At 38.9% G+C, this 19,927-nt stretch overlaps 1 protein-coding gene and 1 pseudogene across 1 annotated transcript in view; one reads left to right on the top strand and one right to left on the bottom strand.

The window, feature by feature from the left end:
- hipk2 (homeodomain interacting protein kinase 2) overlaps positions 1 to 19,927 on the bottom strand; it is a 173,896-nt gene that overhangs the window by 63,097 nt on the left and 90,872 nt on the right. The window contains exons 3-5 of the mRNA XM_088341004.1: positions 10,398 to 10,521; positions 8,542 to 8,661; positions 7,411 to 7,497 (exon numbers count right to left, since the gene is read on the bottom strand). Coding sequence (XP_088197130.1) covers positions 7,411 to 7,497; positions 8,542 to 8,661; positions 10,398 to 10,521 — 331 coding nt within the window. The remainder of the gene's footprint in view (positions 1 to 7,410; positions 7,498 to 8,541; positions 8,662 to 10,397; positions 10,522 to 19,927) is intronic.
- On the top strand, positions 17,341 to 17,490 carry LOC148363347 (U2 spliceosomal RNA; annotated as a pseudogene).

The following is a 19,927-nucleotide window of genomic DNA, read 5'->3' as shown; positions in this document are numbered from 1 at the left end:
AATATTAACATTTTTGGGGGCTTATTTAGTCGGTTGTAAGATACAGAACTGTACTTAATCACATTTTTTTAGTGGAAGTACAACGTTGGCAACAAGATTCACTTGATATAAGTGGAAATTATTTGAATGCAACACAAACTTTTTCTTTATTTTGCCGTGTTTTTTTTCTACTTTTTTAAAAATTCCTTTAAAAAAATCTCATTGTGTTTGTTTTTTCCGAGCTGTTACTTTTTTCTTTTTGTTCTCTATTTACTTTTTTCCTACATTTCTTTCTTTTCTTTTTTTCTGGCTTTTTTCTAAATTATTCCTTATTTTTTCTCTTGCTTTTGTTTCTTTTTTTCCCAGCTTTTCACTACTTTTACATTTTGGTATTTTTTTTTCTTTTTTTTTCTATTCCCCCCTTCCTTTAAGTGATTTTGTGCATAATTTTACATAATATTTGGTCATGTTGGGATTAAAGAAGCAAAAACAACCCGATGAGCCGTTTAGGACCCGAAAGAGCCGGTTCCTTTTAGTGAGCCGAGCCGAAGAAGCCGGTTCCCCGACAAACTCTACTAACTTTACTCAACTTCCTTCTCCTTCGACTCGACTTCAAAATACCGCATTTAGGACACAACGGCAGGGGAACCCCTGCATTTTTACCTTCATGCACTGTAACTTTGACTTGAGTCCCTTCTTAATTAGTAATTTTGAGCCCTCATTTTTTGTACGCTGGCTAGATTATCTTGTGCGCAGAGAATGTGCGAGCAGTGCGCAATTGCGCACGCGCGCAGCTTAGAGGGAACACTGGACGTGAGCAACACAAAAACTCCCGCCACTCGATAACCTGGAACCGGAAAACCAAGATAAACCCATAAACCAAAACAAAATCACACGGGACACAACAACCTGAGAGAGGTAATTAAAATCTCAATACAACCGATAAATCTTTCAAATCTCAGAGCTTTGAAAGCAATAGAGGCCTGAGTAGGGTCAAAGTTATGCCTGTCCGTCTATCTGTTTCAAGCTTCTTGTTCATTTCAGTCTCTGATTTACACAAATTAAACTTATTTGTGGGACAAATGTCTCACCATATTTCCCACAACTGCGAGGTTTATTACCTCCCTGGCATCAGCAGCCTTCTTGTCTTTAAGCTATGTCATCCATTATAAACACATGAACAGAGTTCCATGATATGGACTTGTTTATATGGTCCTAAAGAGAAAGATGGGCAAAACTGTGTAGATTTGCTAACGCAGTGACCACGCAGTGTTAACAAACCCCGCCGGCAACGACCAGGCCGCACTGGCGCCCCAAAGGCCTGCTCACAGTCCCGGTCCTATCTATGTAACTATGTGACAGTGAACCAGAACCGTCTGGGGTGGTGGGGCAGCACACTGGCGCGGAAGGGTCCGGTAACACCCGGGCGACCCTGTTATCCCTTTTAAGCCCTCACCGCGATGGGTTCTGGATGTCAGCCGAGCGACCCCATGACAGAGGTCAGCACCCGACTGCTGCCGTTATCCCCTCTGTTTCCTTCCCCCCTGCCGCAATGGGTTTTGGACGTCAGCTGGGCGACCCCATCAACGAGTTTTGTGTCTAAATACCGCCGTTATTCTCTCAATGCCCTAAGCCTTGGCCGCAATGGGCTTCGGACGACAGCCGGGTGAGCCCGTGACTGTCGACGTTATACCTGCTGTGCCCAATGACGACGGCATCGCCACTGCAAAGGGTTCAAGCATCAGCTGGGCGACCCCTCCCCTGGTACAGCCTTTACCCAGTTATACTTTAAATCACTCAACTGCTAAGGTTTAAACTTACACTTCCCAAACATGGGGTCGAGACTGACTGTATGCAAAGCTTTAACATAATGCTGCATTTTCGAAAATGCAGAAACCTAGATTTTCCAACCGACACGTTGCATTTATCGGTCAGCAATTGATAAAGATTGAGAAAATTAAAAATTACTTTACAACACCTGTCCATACTTTTGTTAGTAAACACTATTTTACGGTTATGAGCTCTTTCACAAAGAAAAGCCAGGGAAATTTTAGGACATTTCGGAGTTCAATTTAAGACAAAATGTAAAACCTTTTCAATGCCTTAGTTTGCGGTTAAGACTTTTTAAGTTTTTGAGACCTTAGGGATGCCGTGTTAACAGAATCTCTCGTGGTTTTTTTTGTGTTTTTGTAGAGTAAACAGAGTCAGACAAGATCTACAAATGTAAGGGCGCACTCATACTAGGGCCATCGTACCTTGCAAGTTTACCCTAACATGCGTACAGCCATGGATGCACATCTCTTCGTGAAGTGTATCCTATGACGTATGTACATACGTATGTGCGATGTTTACGTGGAGTACTTGAAAATGGGGGGAAAATGCTTTAGCTCCCATATATTAAAGTTCACTCTCCATGGCGCTGCTGATCAGACAAAACAATCGTCCTCCTCAATTGAGGTCTTCTTCACCTTGCGGGAATCAACGAGATGACAAGGATTTAAGAGGCAACTGGGCATGGTTTGGTAGAGAAGGGGGTAGGGGGTAGGTTTCAGCATGACACATAAGAAATGGGCCCTCCAATAAGTCAAATAAAAACTTTCAGTGAACAATAAGACAATAAAAAAAACTTCTATATTCCCACCCAACAACCCAACACTACAAACACGCAGGCAGACACATTGGTTTAAATGAAATAAAGAAAGGAAACAAATAATAATAAAATTTAAATTATAAAATACAAATAATCATGGCAAAGGCACAGACTAACCATGTGACAATAGGGACCTGAGGGGGGCTCATCCGCACTAATAGGGATGTAGCCTCGGGAAAAGACAGCTGAGGTGGACCTGGTCTGAGAATAGCTCTCCAATACTGGGTCATTGTGATTTTCTAGTAAAATGATTTATTTAGTGGTTGACTAAGTGTATTTACCCCAACATCAAAAAACTAAGCTGGTAATAACATAGTAACAGCATAGTAATAACATGATTAGTTGTGATTTAAGAAAAAGATATTAAGCTGTGTGGTATTTGCACTAATTAGTAATAAAAAGTAGCTCTTAGCTTGAAAAAGGTTGTAAACCCCTGGTCTAAAATCTTGTAGTTATGGTAAAGGTTTTTGTCTCTGACTTTTAGGACCGATAACTATAAACTCTGTTTCGTGCTGGTTGAGCTGTAGGAAGTTCTCTGCCATACATATCTAAATGCATTTTAAAAAAGAATTTATAGAATCTCTGTCATCAAGGGAAATTACACTGTACAGCTGGGTGTCATCTGCGGAACTATGGAAAATGGAAACTGTCTCCTGATGACAACCCCTATGTTAAGTATATAGGGATTCAAAGGGACAGTTCCTAAAATTGAACCTTTGAGAACCCCACAAGTAACATCATGGGTTCTGGAGGACCATGCATTCATCCTAAAAAAATGTCAAATATGAATAAAACCACCTCAAAACACTAAAGGTGATGCCTAACAGTTTTCTGAGTCTACTAAATAAATGTGATGATTTACTGTTTCAAAGGCAACGATGAGATCCAGTAACACCAGCACTGTAAGTTTATTACAATCCATATCATACCTAATATAATGGGCGTAACAAGCCAGTTTTTGGGTTCGGGTTAATTCATTCGAAGCATCCCTAAAAGTTAAAGCATTTTAGAAACTCTGCTTTTCTTAATAAAGCACAGGATAGGCCTAAATATGAGTCGATTTCAGTCAATTTGATTCCTAGCACCGCCCTTAACCCCTTCTATTAGGAATAAATGAGTAAAAATGGGGCATGGTGTAATAATAGTGTTTATGCTCACCACAAAGTGTAACTTGATGTTAACAAATGGGAAGTGACACTCACCAGCAGGATTGAATGATATGAACTCACTTTAGGTGAAATGGAAAGAAAGGAAAACAAATTAACCAGCAAGAAAATCTGGGTGATCAGCACCCCCAAAGCTCTGAAATAAAATCGCCTCTGCCTGATATAATTTAAAATCCAGGGTTTGAACACCTTTTTCATGCTCAAATTCAAGCACTTTTTAAGGACTTTCAAAACAAATTTTCCATTTCATCTAGCGCTATTACAAGAAGGAAACCAGCATCGATCAGAGGAACGAGAGCCAAAATCGTAGTTCCAAACACCAACCTTAGCCCTAACCTCATTTTGGAACCATAATATTGGTTTAAAACCCTAGCTAGCAGCCCAAAACCAAGCTCAACATCTAACCCTAGCTCTAACCCTGTTTCAAAATGTAAGCCTATTTTGGAACCCTACATTAAGTTTAGAACCCTATCCTGGAGCTCAAACCCTAGTCCTAAGCCTGTTTCAAATCGTAACCCTAACTGTAAACATATTTTGGAACCCTATATTCATCTTAAAGCTTATTATGGAGCTCGAACCCTAGTTCCTAGCCCTGAACCTGTTTCAAATTGTAACCATAGCTCCAAACCTATTCTGGAACCCTCCATTCGGTCAAGTACCCTAACCCTATTTCCAAGCCCTAAAGCTGTGTCAAATTGAAAACCCAGCTTCAATACTATTTTTGAACCCTACATTCAGTTTAGAACACTTACGTGGAGTCCTAACTCTGTTTCAAATCATTACCATAGATCTAAACCTATTTTGGAACCCTATATTTAGTTTAGAACCCTATCATGGAACTCAATCAAACCCCAGTTCCTAGCCCTAACCCTGTTTCAAATAGTAACCAGAGCTCCAAACCTATTTTGGAACCCTATATTTAGTTTAGAACCCTAACATGTAACTCAAACCCTAGTTAATAACCCTAAACCTTACTCTAGCTGTAAACCTTAGCCCCAACTCTATTTCAGAACCCAGTTTATTCCCCTAATAAGGAGCCTAAACCATAGTTTCCAACCCTAACTCCAATCCTTTTTTGGAACCATAACATACGTTTAAATCCCAAACCCTAACTCCCAACCCTAGCCCAACACCTAACCTAACAAATATGGAAGAATTTACAAGCACTTAACCCTAAAATTCAAGCACTTTTCAAACTTCTAAAACACATTAAATTTCAAGCATTTTCAAGGATTTCAAGGACCCTAAAAATCTTTAAAAAGGGCAGTCTGACATTTCTATAGGTGCTACTTCATCTGAAAAAAGTTTTTAAAAAATTTGCTTAAAAACGGTAAGTTGGAAACTAGACGGTAATTGATTCTAACTTAAAAGGACGGTTGACAAAGCCTCATGTTTTGGAGACTGAAATGAGCCAATTGATATCAGCACCTGTGCAGGTTGCTAAAATTGAACTACATTCAGCAAGCAAGCGTTTGCATGGAAACTACAAATCTGACAAGTCTGGGCAGTGATAAAATCTTGCACCAGCCGAGTGTGTTAATTTTAGACAGGAATCAGAGCCGCCATGGGCGCTACTGGACAGCCATAATTGTCCCCATCATTTATCTATCTGCATGTATCCACATGAACAGTTTCCAGAGTGTGCAGCTGCCTGTGCAACTAGAAGAGCATGTTTCAAACCCGATAACTCACCGACTTTGTCATTATGAAGGCAGAATCAAGCAGCAAAGTGATCAGACGGGACCCGTGGAAGACAAAAAGGCTAAGGGGAAAAAAACCGGAACTTTCCCATTGTTGAATGTTTAAAGTGGTTTTTTTGGTTGAGTGAGGGGGAACAAATACTTAAAATCATCCGAGTCTTAGCCATGTTCTATCAAAACGTCCCGGCTAATCTCAAACTTTCCCACCCCGAAAAGATAAATAGATTTTTTGATAAATGTTATAAAAGATTGCTCGGATGGCAGCAACATTTGAACATTAAAAGTCAGTCACTATTCTTAGATGAAACAACGAGTCCTTTCTAAAAGACCTGGACAATTGTTAGTAGTATATGAAGCAGACAAGGAGTACTGGTAGCAGTAAAATATATTTCATTCAAGCATAAATGAGTACACACCAATGCACTTGTGAGAACGTATTATTTTGTAACTGTTATGAACCTGACTTCATTTTCTAAATTGATTTTTTTTCCTTTTCAAAATTTTGGAGGTCCTTTTTTTTCAATTAGATATTGCATGAGTTGGGAACCTATGTCTCGCGAGCCTACATGGCTCTTTTCATGAGTACACCTGAAGCACACACAAAGCTGGGACAACACTAAATACTTGGAAGGTTATATATAGGGCACAGTCTCAACTACAGCTTAAACTCTAGGTGTCACACCAACCAACCTTGTTCTGGTTGTACATCAATAAAAAATGATTTATATTGAAAATCTTTAAACAATCGATGTTCACTGTTGAGACATGTTATGAAAAAACCCCACAGAACAAACTATAAACACCCTATAACTAGCAAAGCACCCAGAGCAATTTGATTGGGTAAGCGGTAAGAATGGGCAGAGCGATACTCACAGCACGTGCACTGCTTCTTCCCCTTCTTCCCAGTGCCGTCCGTACCAAACGTAAATACATTGGTATGCTCGTTTGCAGTATTTGTGACATTTTTACAAAATAACTTTGTTCGCACCTTCTTTTGAAAGCATTATTCATGACAAAAAATTTCAGTTGAAATCAGCCTTTACAACTGCGGGAGGTAGACAAATTTTAAGTGATGTACAGTATTTATGTGGGACACTGTCAAGAACCGCAACAGGATGAGGACCTAGATGCGTGACGTTTCTCACACAAGCTTCTATTTTACGGGAAATTGGGAAGTCATGCACGTTAACCCAAACGCCAGTGATTCGGGCTGAAGACGTAAGGCAGCAGTCTGTCGTGGAATGACAGGAGGGCAGCGGCCAACGAGATCGATACCAATTGCATGAGCAGATATCGGACAGATGGGGTCGATACCCGACAGGACAGGACAGACAAGATTGATATCAAACACTGGAGATCGAAATTAAACAGGACAAACTAGATGGAACTGAAACTGGAGATCGATATTACACAGGACAAAATAGATGGGAACAATACCGGACAGGAAACACAAGCAGGAAACCGGACAGAGTCAAAACCCACGTCTTGCGGGTGCAGAAGTTCGTTGACAGACTGACAAAGGGTGAGTGAGAGCACTGAGCTTAAAAATAAAGGGAAGCCAATCTGTCAACGAGCCGCGGCTGGCGCCACACAGGCGGGGCCAATTGGGCGCCATGACGACCGTGACAGACACTATTTTTTCATAGATTTTAGCAAATCATCAAATGTCACACAATAAAATAAAATGCGCTGAAAAATAAGTTTATAAGTTTTTACCTGGAGACAATGTTTAGCAGTTTTGTTGAATTGGTCTTAAAATATGTGAACACCCCCCCAAAAAAAAAAAACCCTGTTTTTTTTTTTTTTGGTTATATGGCTCTTTGAGTTAAAAAGGTTCTCGTGCCCTGAGGTAATAAATGAAATATTAAAAATAACAAAATGTAGTATCATGCTCTGTGATACTCAAAGGAAATACCTGGGCCATATCATCCAAGCAGTTAAAGATGTACTTGCGCGCCTCCTTGGACTTGATCCCGGTTTCTCCCTCGTGGTCCTCAGGACTCTGTGAAGGACAAAAAGCAGATGTTCTTCTCAAACCTTGTTGGAAAATTAGAAACTGAACATCTCATGTGTTTAAAACAATATTGAGTTCTTAATCTACTCTTAATGTACACTAAAATAAACATAACACATATGCCATGTGAAAGTTAGATTTTTATTTTTGCTTAATACACTATCCTACGTGGTTAAAATGTGAGTGCTTTTTGTAGGAGTACAAGCAACTTCCTGATATTGGTTTCCTGTATTTCTTTTTAAGGTTACATTGTTCATTTATCCAAAACAAAATGTAGTAATTTTATTTATATTTGGTTTATTTTGTCTTTTATTAGCATATTTGGTATTGGAGTAATCCAAAAGTAATCGAGTTGCATTACTTTAAAATCATAGTATTTGGATTACATTTCTGATTACATATTTCAACAGGTAATCCGTTACTCTGTTGGATTACATTTTTAAAGCAATCCTTCCAACTCTGACTATGAGTATATGTAACTCAAATTAACCTCTTGTTGCTGACGTAATGCAGGACATGACTTGCCCACAGAGCAACCCTCGGGTTGTAGCTACACTCATTTAATATGCTATGATTGGAGAAAATGCATGCAACTACTTGAGCAAACATAGTTTGTCACACAGGAAATAGGAATGACTGTCATTCAACAACACGGGTGCATGTGTCTGTTTGTATGAATGTGGAAAAATGTATTACTACAACCCGTTGAAAATTAAATTTTAAAACATTAAAATTTCAAAAGAAAAATAATCAATGGCTCATATATGCAAAACTAGAATGAGTGCAGTAAAAGTAATGCAAAGGTTTATGTAACATCTAAGACTAAAACTGCTCACAGGGAATGCGCAATGTCATAAATATCTAATGCTTTCCAGAAATTAGTAATCCCTCGCTGAATTGCGGTTCATTTTTTGCGATTTTGCTCATTTATGTTCTGCATTGTTAAAAAAAAGTCCAAGTCCTTATCTAATAGCTATGATTCAAAGATACAATTCATTTGATTTTAGTTGATATTTTTGGAGTATCTTTTACCTTGAGTCTCCAAAGAGGATAGGAAGAGTCAGGGTCTCTGTTGAAGAACCGGATGGTCTTCGTCCCTGCGCTCAACAGATACTCTGCAGGCAGACCCTGAGTCTGGGAGATGTATCGGATCTTCAAGATACAAAAATAAAAAAATCAAACAAGGGCAGATAAGGGCAAACAAAATAAAATTAAAGGTATGATCTGAGAATCCAACCAACAATTGAGACATCCTGACACACCCAATTTAAACCTGGTAAGTTTGTTTAGGAACTCTGAAATTGGCTTGCTATTGATGCAGATTGAGGGTTGCAATGTCTCGCTCTGGAACACGAATTGGACAAATGTAACAGAAGCGTTTTTTCCCATTGATCAAGGGTCGGGATCTTATGGCTTACGAGCCAGATATGGCTTTTTTCATGAGTACATCTGAGTCTGAGATAAAATAAAAGCTATGATAATCTTCTCTGACACTTTCCAATTTCAGTGAATGGAAAACCGAGGCGACATAATACACTGGTCCAAAAGTTTAGACTACAGTTTATACAAGGGGTGCCCATGCTTTTCAGAAAGCGGGCCAGATTTGGCTACCTGAAAATGTGTGAGGGCCGACTATTCAGCCTGACATTCTTTAAACAGTCTTTAAAATATTCACTTTTCCATGAAAGGTATGTAGTGCTTGGCGTTTAGCGTCACAACTTCGTCTTAAAAGGATTTTCATCTGACATGCAGGGTCTCATGAAAAAGCGCTGCGGTACCGTTAAAATTGCTTCCAGTTGCTTCACCTTTTTACATTGTTTATTTCCAGTGAGCTTTTGTAGTCAGCATGTTTCGTATCTTGGCAAATTAGGCAGCCGTCGATGTTTCGGATTTGTGTGAAAAGAATACTCTAATTTCCACTGGTCCTTGAAGCAGCGGCCCTCAACTTTCCTTTTTTTAATTTACAGTCACCGTGTTGGAAATGGGGTGGGCTAAAAATCTGGTGAAATAGTGTTTTTTTTTATACTGCATTCAACATTACTGACAGAGGCTGTGGGCCAGTGAAAATTTGATCACGGGCAGTAACAGGCCCCCGGGCCGTAACAGACCCCGGGGCCGGACATAGCTGGTTTACACTCTCGGTGTGACACAAACAGATTCCTTTTTGGCAGTACGTCTCTTAGGAATGCTATATATGAATATTAAGCAATGTATGTTCAGTGCTTGAACACTTTATGATAAAACCTCACAGAACAAGTTTTAAACACCTGAAAACGCCATCCAAGCACCCAAAGCAGTATGATTGGGTGGGCTTAAATGCATCCGTATCATTCTCATTTGTAGTACTTTGTAACATTTTTATAAATAACTGCTCTCACCTTGATTTGAAACTATTATTCACAACAAAAATGACAGTCAAAATGAGCCTCAACGATCCTAAGTAGTAAAATGAAATGTGCTGTAGAATTAGCTTTTGTCTGGAGAGCGGGGTAGGTGGTTTTGTTGCATTTTGTCCTAAAATATATGGTGTGGTTCTCGAAAAATAATTATATATTTTGCTTTCATGGCTCTTTGAGTTAAAAAAGGTTTCCGACTATAAACGTATATGGGGAAGTGGTGGGTCCTGGATGGATATTGGGTAGACTAAAACAACCCACCAGAAAAGTTATTGACAATCACATCCATATACTTGCTTATAATGTATGAACAGGCATCTAAAAAATGTTTCCCTTTTATGTCTTTTCTAGGTGTTTATCCTGGGGTTGCATGTCTAAACTAGTTTCAAACAACATTTACTGCGTTTTTATCAAATGACAATAAAGACAATTATTATAATAATTGTGATTCTAACCAGGCATGTAACATCAGGTGAGGATATAATAGTGCACCTGATCGTACTCCGAGGCTCCAGGGTAGAGCGGCCATCCCAAGAAGAGCTCTGCAATCACACACCCCAGGGACCACATGTCGATTGCCTCACAAAAAGGCAAGCCCAAGATGATTTCGGGTGCTCTGGGAAAAAAAAAAGAACATTCATTCTAACATACAACACACACAATGAAATAAAAACCACCTCTTTTTTCTGTGATCACATTACAAAAAATTGGAGGTACACCACAATAGAATCCTCTGACTAGTGTCCCAATTCATTTGTGATAGACTGCATCCGTTGAATTAAGTGATGACAAGCACACTTGTATGAATGAATGAATGAATGAATGAATGAAACTTCATTTCGAGAATGAGAAAAAAACCCATTAAGTAAAAAAAACAAAACATAAACAATGTTAACGTCAGACGAAGAAGCATATGCGTATTTAATCCTGACCCTTCGACTTCATTAACAATTTTGTCTCATAGCTAGATCTCCTGTGTATTTACATACAACAAACATTTCACATAGACACATATTTACATAGGTTCATATAACACGACAACAGGCATATAATAACAACAATAATAATAATAATAATAATAAAAACATATTTCTTCTTCTTTTATGTTTTGAGCTATATGAAAGTCCAAAAGATAAATCACATATAATAAGGTAACAAAGGATAGCACGAAAGGGAAGTGAATAATGCTTATTTGGTCCCACCCCCTATTCAGTCTTTTAGCTTATGTGGATGCACAGTCACTTAATCATCATCATTATCGTCACCATCACTATTTTCAAAGTGATCCTAATTATCATTGCCGTCTCCATACATTTTTAGCGCACTATACAATAGGAGTATTTATTATAATAACAATAATTCTCATTGGTTCTTATGGTGACAACTGACTGTTTTATGGTGTTTGTTGTCCATCATACTGACTATCTTTAGACCTGCTGCTAGAGGGGGGGGGCGCCCCCAGGTAGCAGGATCACTCATTGCTAAATGTCCTGATATTTGCATTTAAAAGATAAAACGTGGGCGCTTTTGCCAGATGCCTCCAGCATCAAAGCTCCCACTTGTCTGTCATATCTATGAGTTGAACAGGGCATTTTTTGTCAGAACCAGAACAGACGGTAGACCCAAACGCGTAACGTTTCACACCAAGCTTTATTGAGGAAGCAGGGTAGTTATCTCACACATGATTTTGGGGGTGGTCAAGCAACTCCCATTATCAACCCAAGCACCACCCAAAATTATTGCATTTTTAAAACTCTCCTTAACAAAGGACAGAATAAGTTTAAATGTAATGAAAAACTAGCTAAAATATAAAAGTAAAACAAAACAAAATGTGAACAAAACAGTGTCAGAAATACTCCACTACCTTGAAATGAATCAGTCCATTTGATTTCTCTGGAAATGGGCGTCACCCTTAATGTCCCTAGCCATTCCTAACACTGACACATTAATTCCACCTATTAGTTCCTACCAATATTCCCATATCTACCCCTTTAAGTGAGTACTCACATTTCTTTTAACAACAGCATTCTAATCTCAATAACTGCTTTTCAAATGAGACAATTTATTACAAGACCGTTCTCACCGGTGTTCTCATTATGCACCCTAAATGAGTCACTGTATGAGTCTCTGGAATGACCTTGACGTAGAAACGGTTTGGGGCGGCATTGGCTCAGGAGATAAAGCGCTCGTCTTGTGATCAAGAGGTCGCAGGTTCGATTCCGGGCTACTCCATGTTATATGTCGAAGTGTCCTTTGGCAACACACTGAATCCCTAATGCCCCCGATAGCAGGTAGTTGCCTTGCATGCCTGACGCTGCTCTCGGTTAGTTAGTGTGCAAAAGGGAAAAGTAAAGCGTTTTGGGAGGTCTTCATTGACTTGAAAAGCGCCAAGACTTCCTGATGTTCCCCTCAATGTTGCAGGAACTTGGTGTCTGTGCCTGTGATGACCCAAGGTGTTGTTTACCCAGACTATCTGTCCTGGGTTGAGCACTCTAGCAGTCATATCCTCCCAGCTGGGGACTTGAAAAGACCAAGTCATTTGGGGAGTAGGAGATGTCACTGGTCATGAATCCTTTCTTAATCACCTCAACGATCATCCCAGCAAAGTCAAGTCATGTTTATTTGTATAGCCCTTAATCACAAAGAGTCTCAAAGGGCTCCGAAGCCCCTACACAACCCTGTTTACACTCTCCCCGCCCCTTTTCTAGTGAGTTGGGACCCAAAAGTCAGAGTTATGGAAAAATTCAAGCACTTTTTATGAATTTTCAATTTTTTGATTTCTCTAGTACCATTAAAAGAATATGGGAACCATGCATTTTGCAGAGCCACAAATACTTGTATATCTGAAATTTCTAATCTTAACATATTATTTTTAGATATTGCGTAAATTGCCAATATATTTGTTTTTGAGACAGATACCTCAATTATAGATGTTGGGTAAAAATTATAGTAATGTGTAGCTTACATTTTCAGTTTTTCCTATTCAAATGTACCCTCAATGAATGTCCATAATTGATATGTAATCCTTGGACTAATATACATTTAATCATTTCATAGAGACCTGCTTAGGTGTAGCATGTAGAAAAAAAACATGGTTAAACTAGTCATCTCTGTGAATTACCTTTCATATGACTGGAAAGAGCTGACTTTCCCATTCTGAAGAGTTTTATCTCTGATTTTTGCATGTTGTGCATGGATTGGTTCCATGTTTCAGTCATTGTGTGTATTTTCCGTTTTCTTGCCGTCGTCCATTTGAATGGCAGCTTCATGGGAACTTGCACCTCTTGGGCACGACCCGTAATGGGCAAAAAAGCTTCACATGACAACGTCAAATACAAACTAAATTCAATGGCAAAGTGACGCCAGGAGAGCAGGCGTAATTTTTAAGGAGACTTGTGGTCAGACATTGCGGAGAAACAAGGCAACAATTTCAGGCATATACAAGCACTTCACCCAAAATTCAAGCATTTTTCAAACCTTGAAAACGGGAAATTAAAATTCAGGAGTTTTCAAAGAGTTCAAGCACCTGTGTGAACCCTGAAAATTGGGTTTTGTGGACTTGTTTTCAGGTGGTCATGGCATTCACCTTGGCAAAATTATGTTGAGTAAAATAACACTGAGTGTCATATAAACTTCTCAACGGTAGATGGCAATAATTTGCAGCAAATATGAGTTCACATTTGCCATTGAACACTAGAAAAAAAGACAGATTATGTTTGTTTAAAAATCTTAATTTAAAAAGCTAATTGAGCGTGAATGTGAACTTGTTTTGGTTTGGCTTCTTTTATTTATTTATTTTTCATTATTTTTTTTTTATGTGAATACATTCTACCATTTTGTCTTAAAAATTCATATTCCTTCTCATTCAACAACATTGAGAAGTGGATTTATTTTTTCTTGATTAGGGTTGTAGCTTGCAATTAGTGTGGGATGCTGGTACTCATGTAAAACTGCTCTATAGCAGTGGTTCTCAATTGGTCTGACTTCCGGACCCACCATTCCCCCTTGAACATCTATAATATTTAATTTTTAGTTAAAAAAATATTATGCTGATACAAAGCTAAAAAATATAACATTTTAAATAATTTCCATTCCTTCCAGCAGCACTTTAATGGCAGACACTTGACACAATGCTTGTATTTCGCAATTGTTTCCTTCTTCAAGTCAATTATTGTCAAGGTTTTTAACTTTTCTTTTCCCCAATCTCTAACTTTCTTGGGACAGAGTATTGTCGTCATAAAAAGGAAATAAAACCGCAAAAATCACAAAAACATGAGATGTGGTCCCCCTCAAACGTGCCGATTGACTGAGCAAAGAAGAAAAGATCAAAAAGGGCATTATAGCCATCTACTGTTCAGGAGAGTAATCCACCCCTCCACTTTTTTCTCCTGCTTAGCATTATTTCCCAAGGCAAAGTCCTGTGACCCACTGAAAATGGGTCCGCAACCTACTTTTTGGTCTCGAGCCACAAGTTGAGAAACACTGCTCTAAAGTACCCCTCTGCTAGCTCAACCCCCTTTCAAAGCCGTTCAAATTAGGGCATAGAGGTCCAGACTATCCCTCTAAAAAACCGCCTGTCTGACCTGTGCTCTGTTGAACCGTGCCTTTGCTTAACTGGCCTGCAAGAGCACACAAACACTCACTCACATGCACACAAATATCAACACACATGGAGCTACACAGCTGACTTCACAGAATGAGTGCATGTCATGATGTATCCATCAGGCTGACCTTCCCTTAGCTTGGGTCCAGACGGGCGAATGGCGGATCCCTAGAAGCCTAAAGCATTCACACACATACAATCTCAATTCACCATCACCACACATTTACAGACTGACAAGGCAGATAATATATGGTAATGGACAGAGGTGGGTAGTAACGGAGTACATTTACTCCGTTGCATTTACTTGAGTAAGTTTTGTGAATTTTTTTTACTTCCAGGAGTATTTTTGAAACCCTATTTTCTTTTTACTTTTAGTTGAGTAAATTTGTGTTTTTTTTTTTTACTTTTACTCCACTACATTGAGCAACATTGAAGTTGTTACTTTGTTACTTAACAAATGCCTTCCACGTAAGTACGCTTCTGTCTGTCTCCGCTACAGCGAATTTATTTTGAGACAGAACTCCGCCAGGCTCTAGCATGTTTAACCCAAAAAAACGTAGTAGCCTCGTCACGTGACGATATTCAGCGGGTGAAAGTTGTTTACGGATGAAACAGATCGAAAATGTCGCTTAGCAATACCGACTATGAAAACAAAGAAGAAGAGGAGCACCCTACCCACCTCTGGTAATAGGTAACATCTGATATTTCGACTTCAAAGACTTTGTCGTTGTCTTAAATGTAAGTAGTGTGTTTATTGCACTATAAGGCGCACCTTCAAAAATAGTAAACAAAGAGATATTTTTTTACATACATAAGGGGCACCAGACTATGAGGCACGTGGAATTCAAACCACAAAAAAAATATAGAAACAATTAAAAAAAAATTGAATAATTCTGAAAAAATGCCATCGTCACTGTCAGCAGTTTAAGAACATTTTGTTGAGTCTATGCCATGCTACTGCCACACTTTTCCACAAAATGGATAAGGCATTTCAACAAAAAAACTGTATTTTGCCAAAATTGCACGAATCAAAATGAGAGAAAAATTTCAGGTGCCTACCACTCAATGGTGATAATCTAGCACATGGTAGTATTTTCCTTCATTATCTGTCAACCCTCATTTAACTGGTATTCCACTGCAAGTTTCATTGACTTTACAAGATGGTGTGCCTTTCTAAATTGACTCAAAGCCTCCAACACCAAGTTGTCCAGATGAAAATGAAAGGAATGACCCTATCAGCCACAGCAAGTCAAGTTGATCATTCCAAATCTGTGATTTGAGGAATATTGAATCCTAAACAAAACTACAAGAAGGCTGGTTGTGCATGGAAGACAAATACAAGAGAAGACAGGTCACTGTGGAGGATGTTAATGGGTAATCGTTTCTACATTGAAGCTGAAATTGTTCAGTGCTGAACATTGCAAGGATCTGTCTCGCAATACAGTGTTTCACCTTTTATGAGCATTTGGACTGAAGGCCCACACTGCAGTGACAAAACATCTCATAAGCGAAAAAAAAATAAAAATCAAAATACTAGCCTGAGCTCTGCTAAGGAGCATGTTTTTACGGTCAACATTATTACAGTTGCCATTTCATAAATGGGGTGGGCTCAAAGCCAAGGGCAAGGTGGCCAAAGGGCTAGTGACCTCATGTAGTGATATGGTGGTTATTGGCAGAGTGGGCCAAAATCACCCTACCCCCATTAAAATATGAAAATTAAAAAACAAAATAGGTGAATAAAATATGTAAAGGGATTTTTATTTTTGTGCGGCCCGGCACCAAACTACCCAGAGGCGGTACCGGTCCACGGCCCGGTGGTTGCTGACCACTGGCCAAAAGCATTCACAAACAAACAATATCAATTCACCATCACACACAAATACACACACTGACAAGGTAGACAATATATGGTAATGGGTTAGATCTTTCATTTTAGCTTCAAAGACTTCATTGCCGTCGCTAATGTAAGTATGTTTTATTCAAATAGCCAGTCAGGCAGCGTGTATGCCAGATGTAAATAACATCAACTGAGTGAGAGCTCGCCACCAGTAACAAGAAAAAGCACTTCATGAGAAAGGAGGCCATCATTAACTGCCCTCTTGAGTATTTTTTGCTTTCTTCTTTCCTTCCCTTGCTCTGAGACCCACCCTAGTTCCAGCCATTGCTTCCCCCCTCCCTAATGGAACAAGCTTAGACTTGTGCTAAGAATGGCTTCCTGGCTCTTGCTGGGTATTCATCTACATATTCATGCGCTCAAAGATTCCCCTCGTCGTTGCAATGAATGCAAACCGTGCACACTTTTTTCTAGCCTTGGAGGAGGTCTGTGAAATCAATGTTAGGTTCTCTGTTGCCTGCTGTGCACCTGTGACTTCCAGGAAGTAACTACATTCTCGGCCATGCTTTTGCTTCTACTTTTTGCTTCCACAATTGTGGTAGGAATTGTGTACGTGCCAGACATTAGATGCAGGGATCATGTAAATGCACACTTATGCAGGCAATTTCCATTTTGAGCATCTGCTCCAGGTGGCTGAAAGAGAGTGATGTGGGAGGGCTGGGTCTGAACGAGGCCTTTTTTTTTTTACCCCCAGACAGACCTTGAGGAAATACTGCCTTCCTTCAAACAGGGGGCACACTTCTGATCATTAAGGTCTTGAGAAAAATTCCAGTCTTTCTTTCATTCCGACAAACACAGAAATGTAAAAATGATGACAAGGCAGCCGCCACTTTCAGAGGTGGGTAGAGTAGCCAAAAATGTTACTCAAGTGAAAGTACTGTTACTTCGGAATAATATGACCCAAGTAAAAAGTAGTCATCTGAATATTCTAGAATTGTGTACTATCTATGTGGTAGCAAAGAGATTGTCTACTATTTATTTAGTTACAATCTTTGATTTTTGCATTTCGGAGATGGAATATGAGCTTGCTCTGTCCACTCCACGCATCGGCCCGGTATTGCAGTACCTCCGGGAACGGTGCATTCGCAATGATCGCAGCAAGGCTTTAGGGCTAGGACCTTAGCTTGGCCATTTGGCTGAGAGTAAGTGTCCCGACTCCTAGGCTTTGTAGCGTATTATGAACTGACCGATAACGGATAATGGATAATGAATAACGGAGATAGATCAATAACCCTTAAAAACCCCAAAACCCCATCTGAATATTTATTTAAATGAAAGTAAAAAAGAGCCACTGAAGTACAGAGTAACTGTAGCAACGTCTTTAGTAAATCTGGAATATATTTGTTTTTAAGACAAATATTTGCTGGGTAAAAAATGACAGTGGTTTGCAGTCAGTCAGTATAGGGAGTTCTTCCCTTTAGACCTGTATTAGGTGTAGCATGCACCTGACCTCTTGCCGGGATTCACGCATACGCACCGGTTTGCCAGGTTGAACTCTAGGAGGGGCCAATGGCAACTACATACTGTTTTTTTTACGTTGTATCCTAAAACGCATTTGTAACTGGAGGCAATATTTTCAAAAAATAACGAGATTATACAGTATGTCACAAAAGTGGGTACACAGCTCACATTTTTGCAGAGATTTCATTATAATGTTTGATGGAACATCATTGAAGAAACGTCATTTCGACACAATGAAATGAAGTATGTAAACAAAGGCAATGGCTTCCTGGAAAATATCCTCTGGTCTGATGAGACAAATATGAATTTATTTGGGTTAGATGGTGTGAAGCATGGCGTTGGACTTTGTGACCTGAAACGTTTGTACAGTATATAGAGACATTTGTAAATAGAGGTACCACTGTAAAGGCCGATGAATTCCTGAGCACATATGCTTTCATTGGATGAGCCAACAAAGCCTGACATTGAGTCAAGCACTGAAATTATATTTTCTTTGCTCCTTTTTCACATCTATCCATCCATTATCTGCGCCGCTTATCCTCAGTAGGGTCGCAGGGGTGCTGGAGCCCATTTTAGCTGTGTTGTTAACAACCCACCCAATTTATTACAAACTGAAAGTCCATTTGTCGGTGCAGCCACTAGGTACTGTTTTATTCCTGAAGTCTCGTTTTCTGGATTGTGCAGAAAATTTTCTTGCAAGAAAATTAAAGTCGGATAATTAAATGATACTGATGGGTGGAGCACGTTTTTCCTAGAAAATAAATAAAGCATTAGGCCTCATTAATAGAGCAAAAAAATCTCATACGGTGTAATATTTAAGCACCAAGATACCAAAGCTGGGGATTCAATTATTTAAAAACATTCAAATCAGCACATGTTTTCTGAACGATTGTATTGGGAATTCTTTAAATGACAGTAACAGAACGTCACAATGGATGCTGCTTACATTTGGTGAGCTACCTCAAGCCCATTGCGGGATAATGAGTACATATCACACTCATTCTACAATATACTGAACTTTGGGACTGACTCACTGATTCACTAGTTCACTCTTCAAATGATTTATGATTGGCTAATGACAGAAGTGTTTAACAATGATGCTTGGGAACAGATGTAGAAAACATACAGAAAAAAGGATTCCGGCCATTGCAACACTATTATGTTAGAGGGTTGACTGTCATACAGTATTAGTCTAATCGGTACAGGCGAGACATTGACCCAGCCCTTAGACATGTGTCCAACTTTTCTATACTGATGTCTGCATACAGTAATACTGCCAAGGAATCAAAAGCTGATATTATATTTATAAGCACAAAAAAGTGAAAGATTCTTTCAAAGGAACTATTCACCCTCCTCTTGTGTTAGGGTCACCACTGACCTGTTTGAAATTTTAAATACATAAAAAAAACATATATTTGTTAATTGAATCAAGGCTTCTTCACTTTGACAGGGATGTCCATTTTTAAAAAATCAAGCAAAAAAACATTCACTACATTATAAAATATTATAATTGAAATGGTTGCATTGTATTTGTAAAATAAAAATAAAATAAAAAAAAGCTTATGGATACTTGCTACAGCCAAAACTGAATAAAAGGACTGGGCATATTGCACAACGACTGCGAGTAGTATCCCTGCAATGAAGAGACTAAGTGTCACTTATTTGCCACACGTACATCTTAATACATACAGTACTTGCATACACAAGGAAGTTCTTGCACTCATGGACTTTTAATCTATTTTTGTTATTTGTTTTAGAGAAAGTAGTTGATCTCGGTCTTTTGTTTGATACTTCAAATGTATATTTTAAGTTTTAACTTTATATTTGTAGTGAAGTTCTATTTCTAAAAAAAAAAAAAAAAACATTTTTAGCCTTGTCTTTAAAGTAAATATGAGGTGAAACTGAACCTAATACTTTAGATCATATTTTAGTTATTATTTTCAAAATAATTAAAAACGTTTTGGAAGATGTGTCGTACTCCCCCTGTCAATCATACAGCCAGTGGGCCAGACCTGGCCGGTTGAAGGATTTAATCCAGCCCCCCATCAATTTCTGAGTATGTCA

Source organism: Urocampus carinirostris, chromosome 7 (genome assembly GCF_059441175.1).
Source record: "Urocampus carinirostris isolate Australia breed hairy pipefish chromosome 7, RoL_Ucar_1.0, whole genome shotgun sequence".
NCBI classification, from domain to species: domain Eukaryota; kingdom Metazoa; phylum Chordata; class Actinopteri; order Syngnathiformes; family Syngnathidae; genus Urocampus; species Urocampus carinirostris.
The sequence above is the reverse complement of the archived record's forward strand: the minus strand, read 5'-3'. Positions and strand labels throughout refer to the sequence as shown.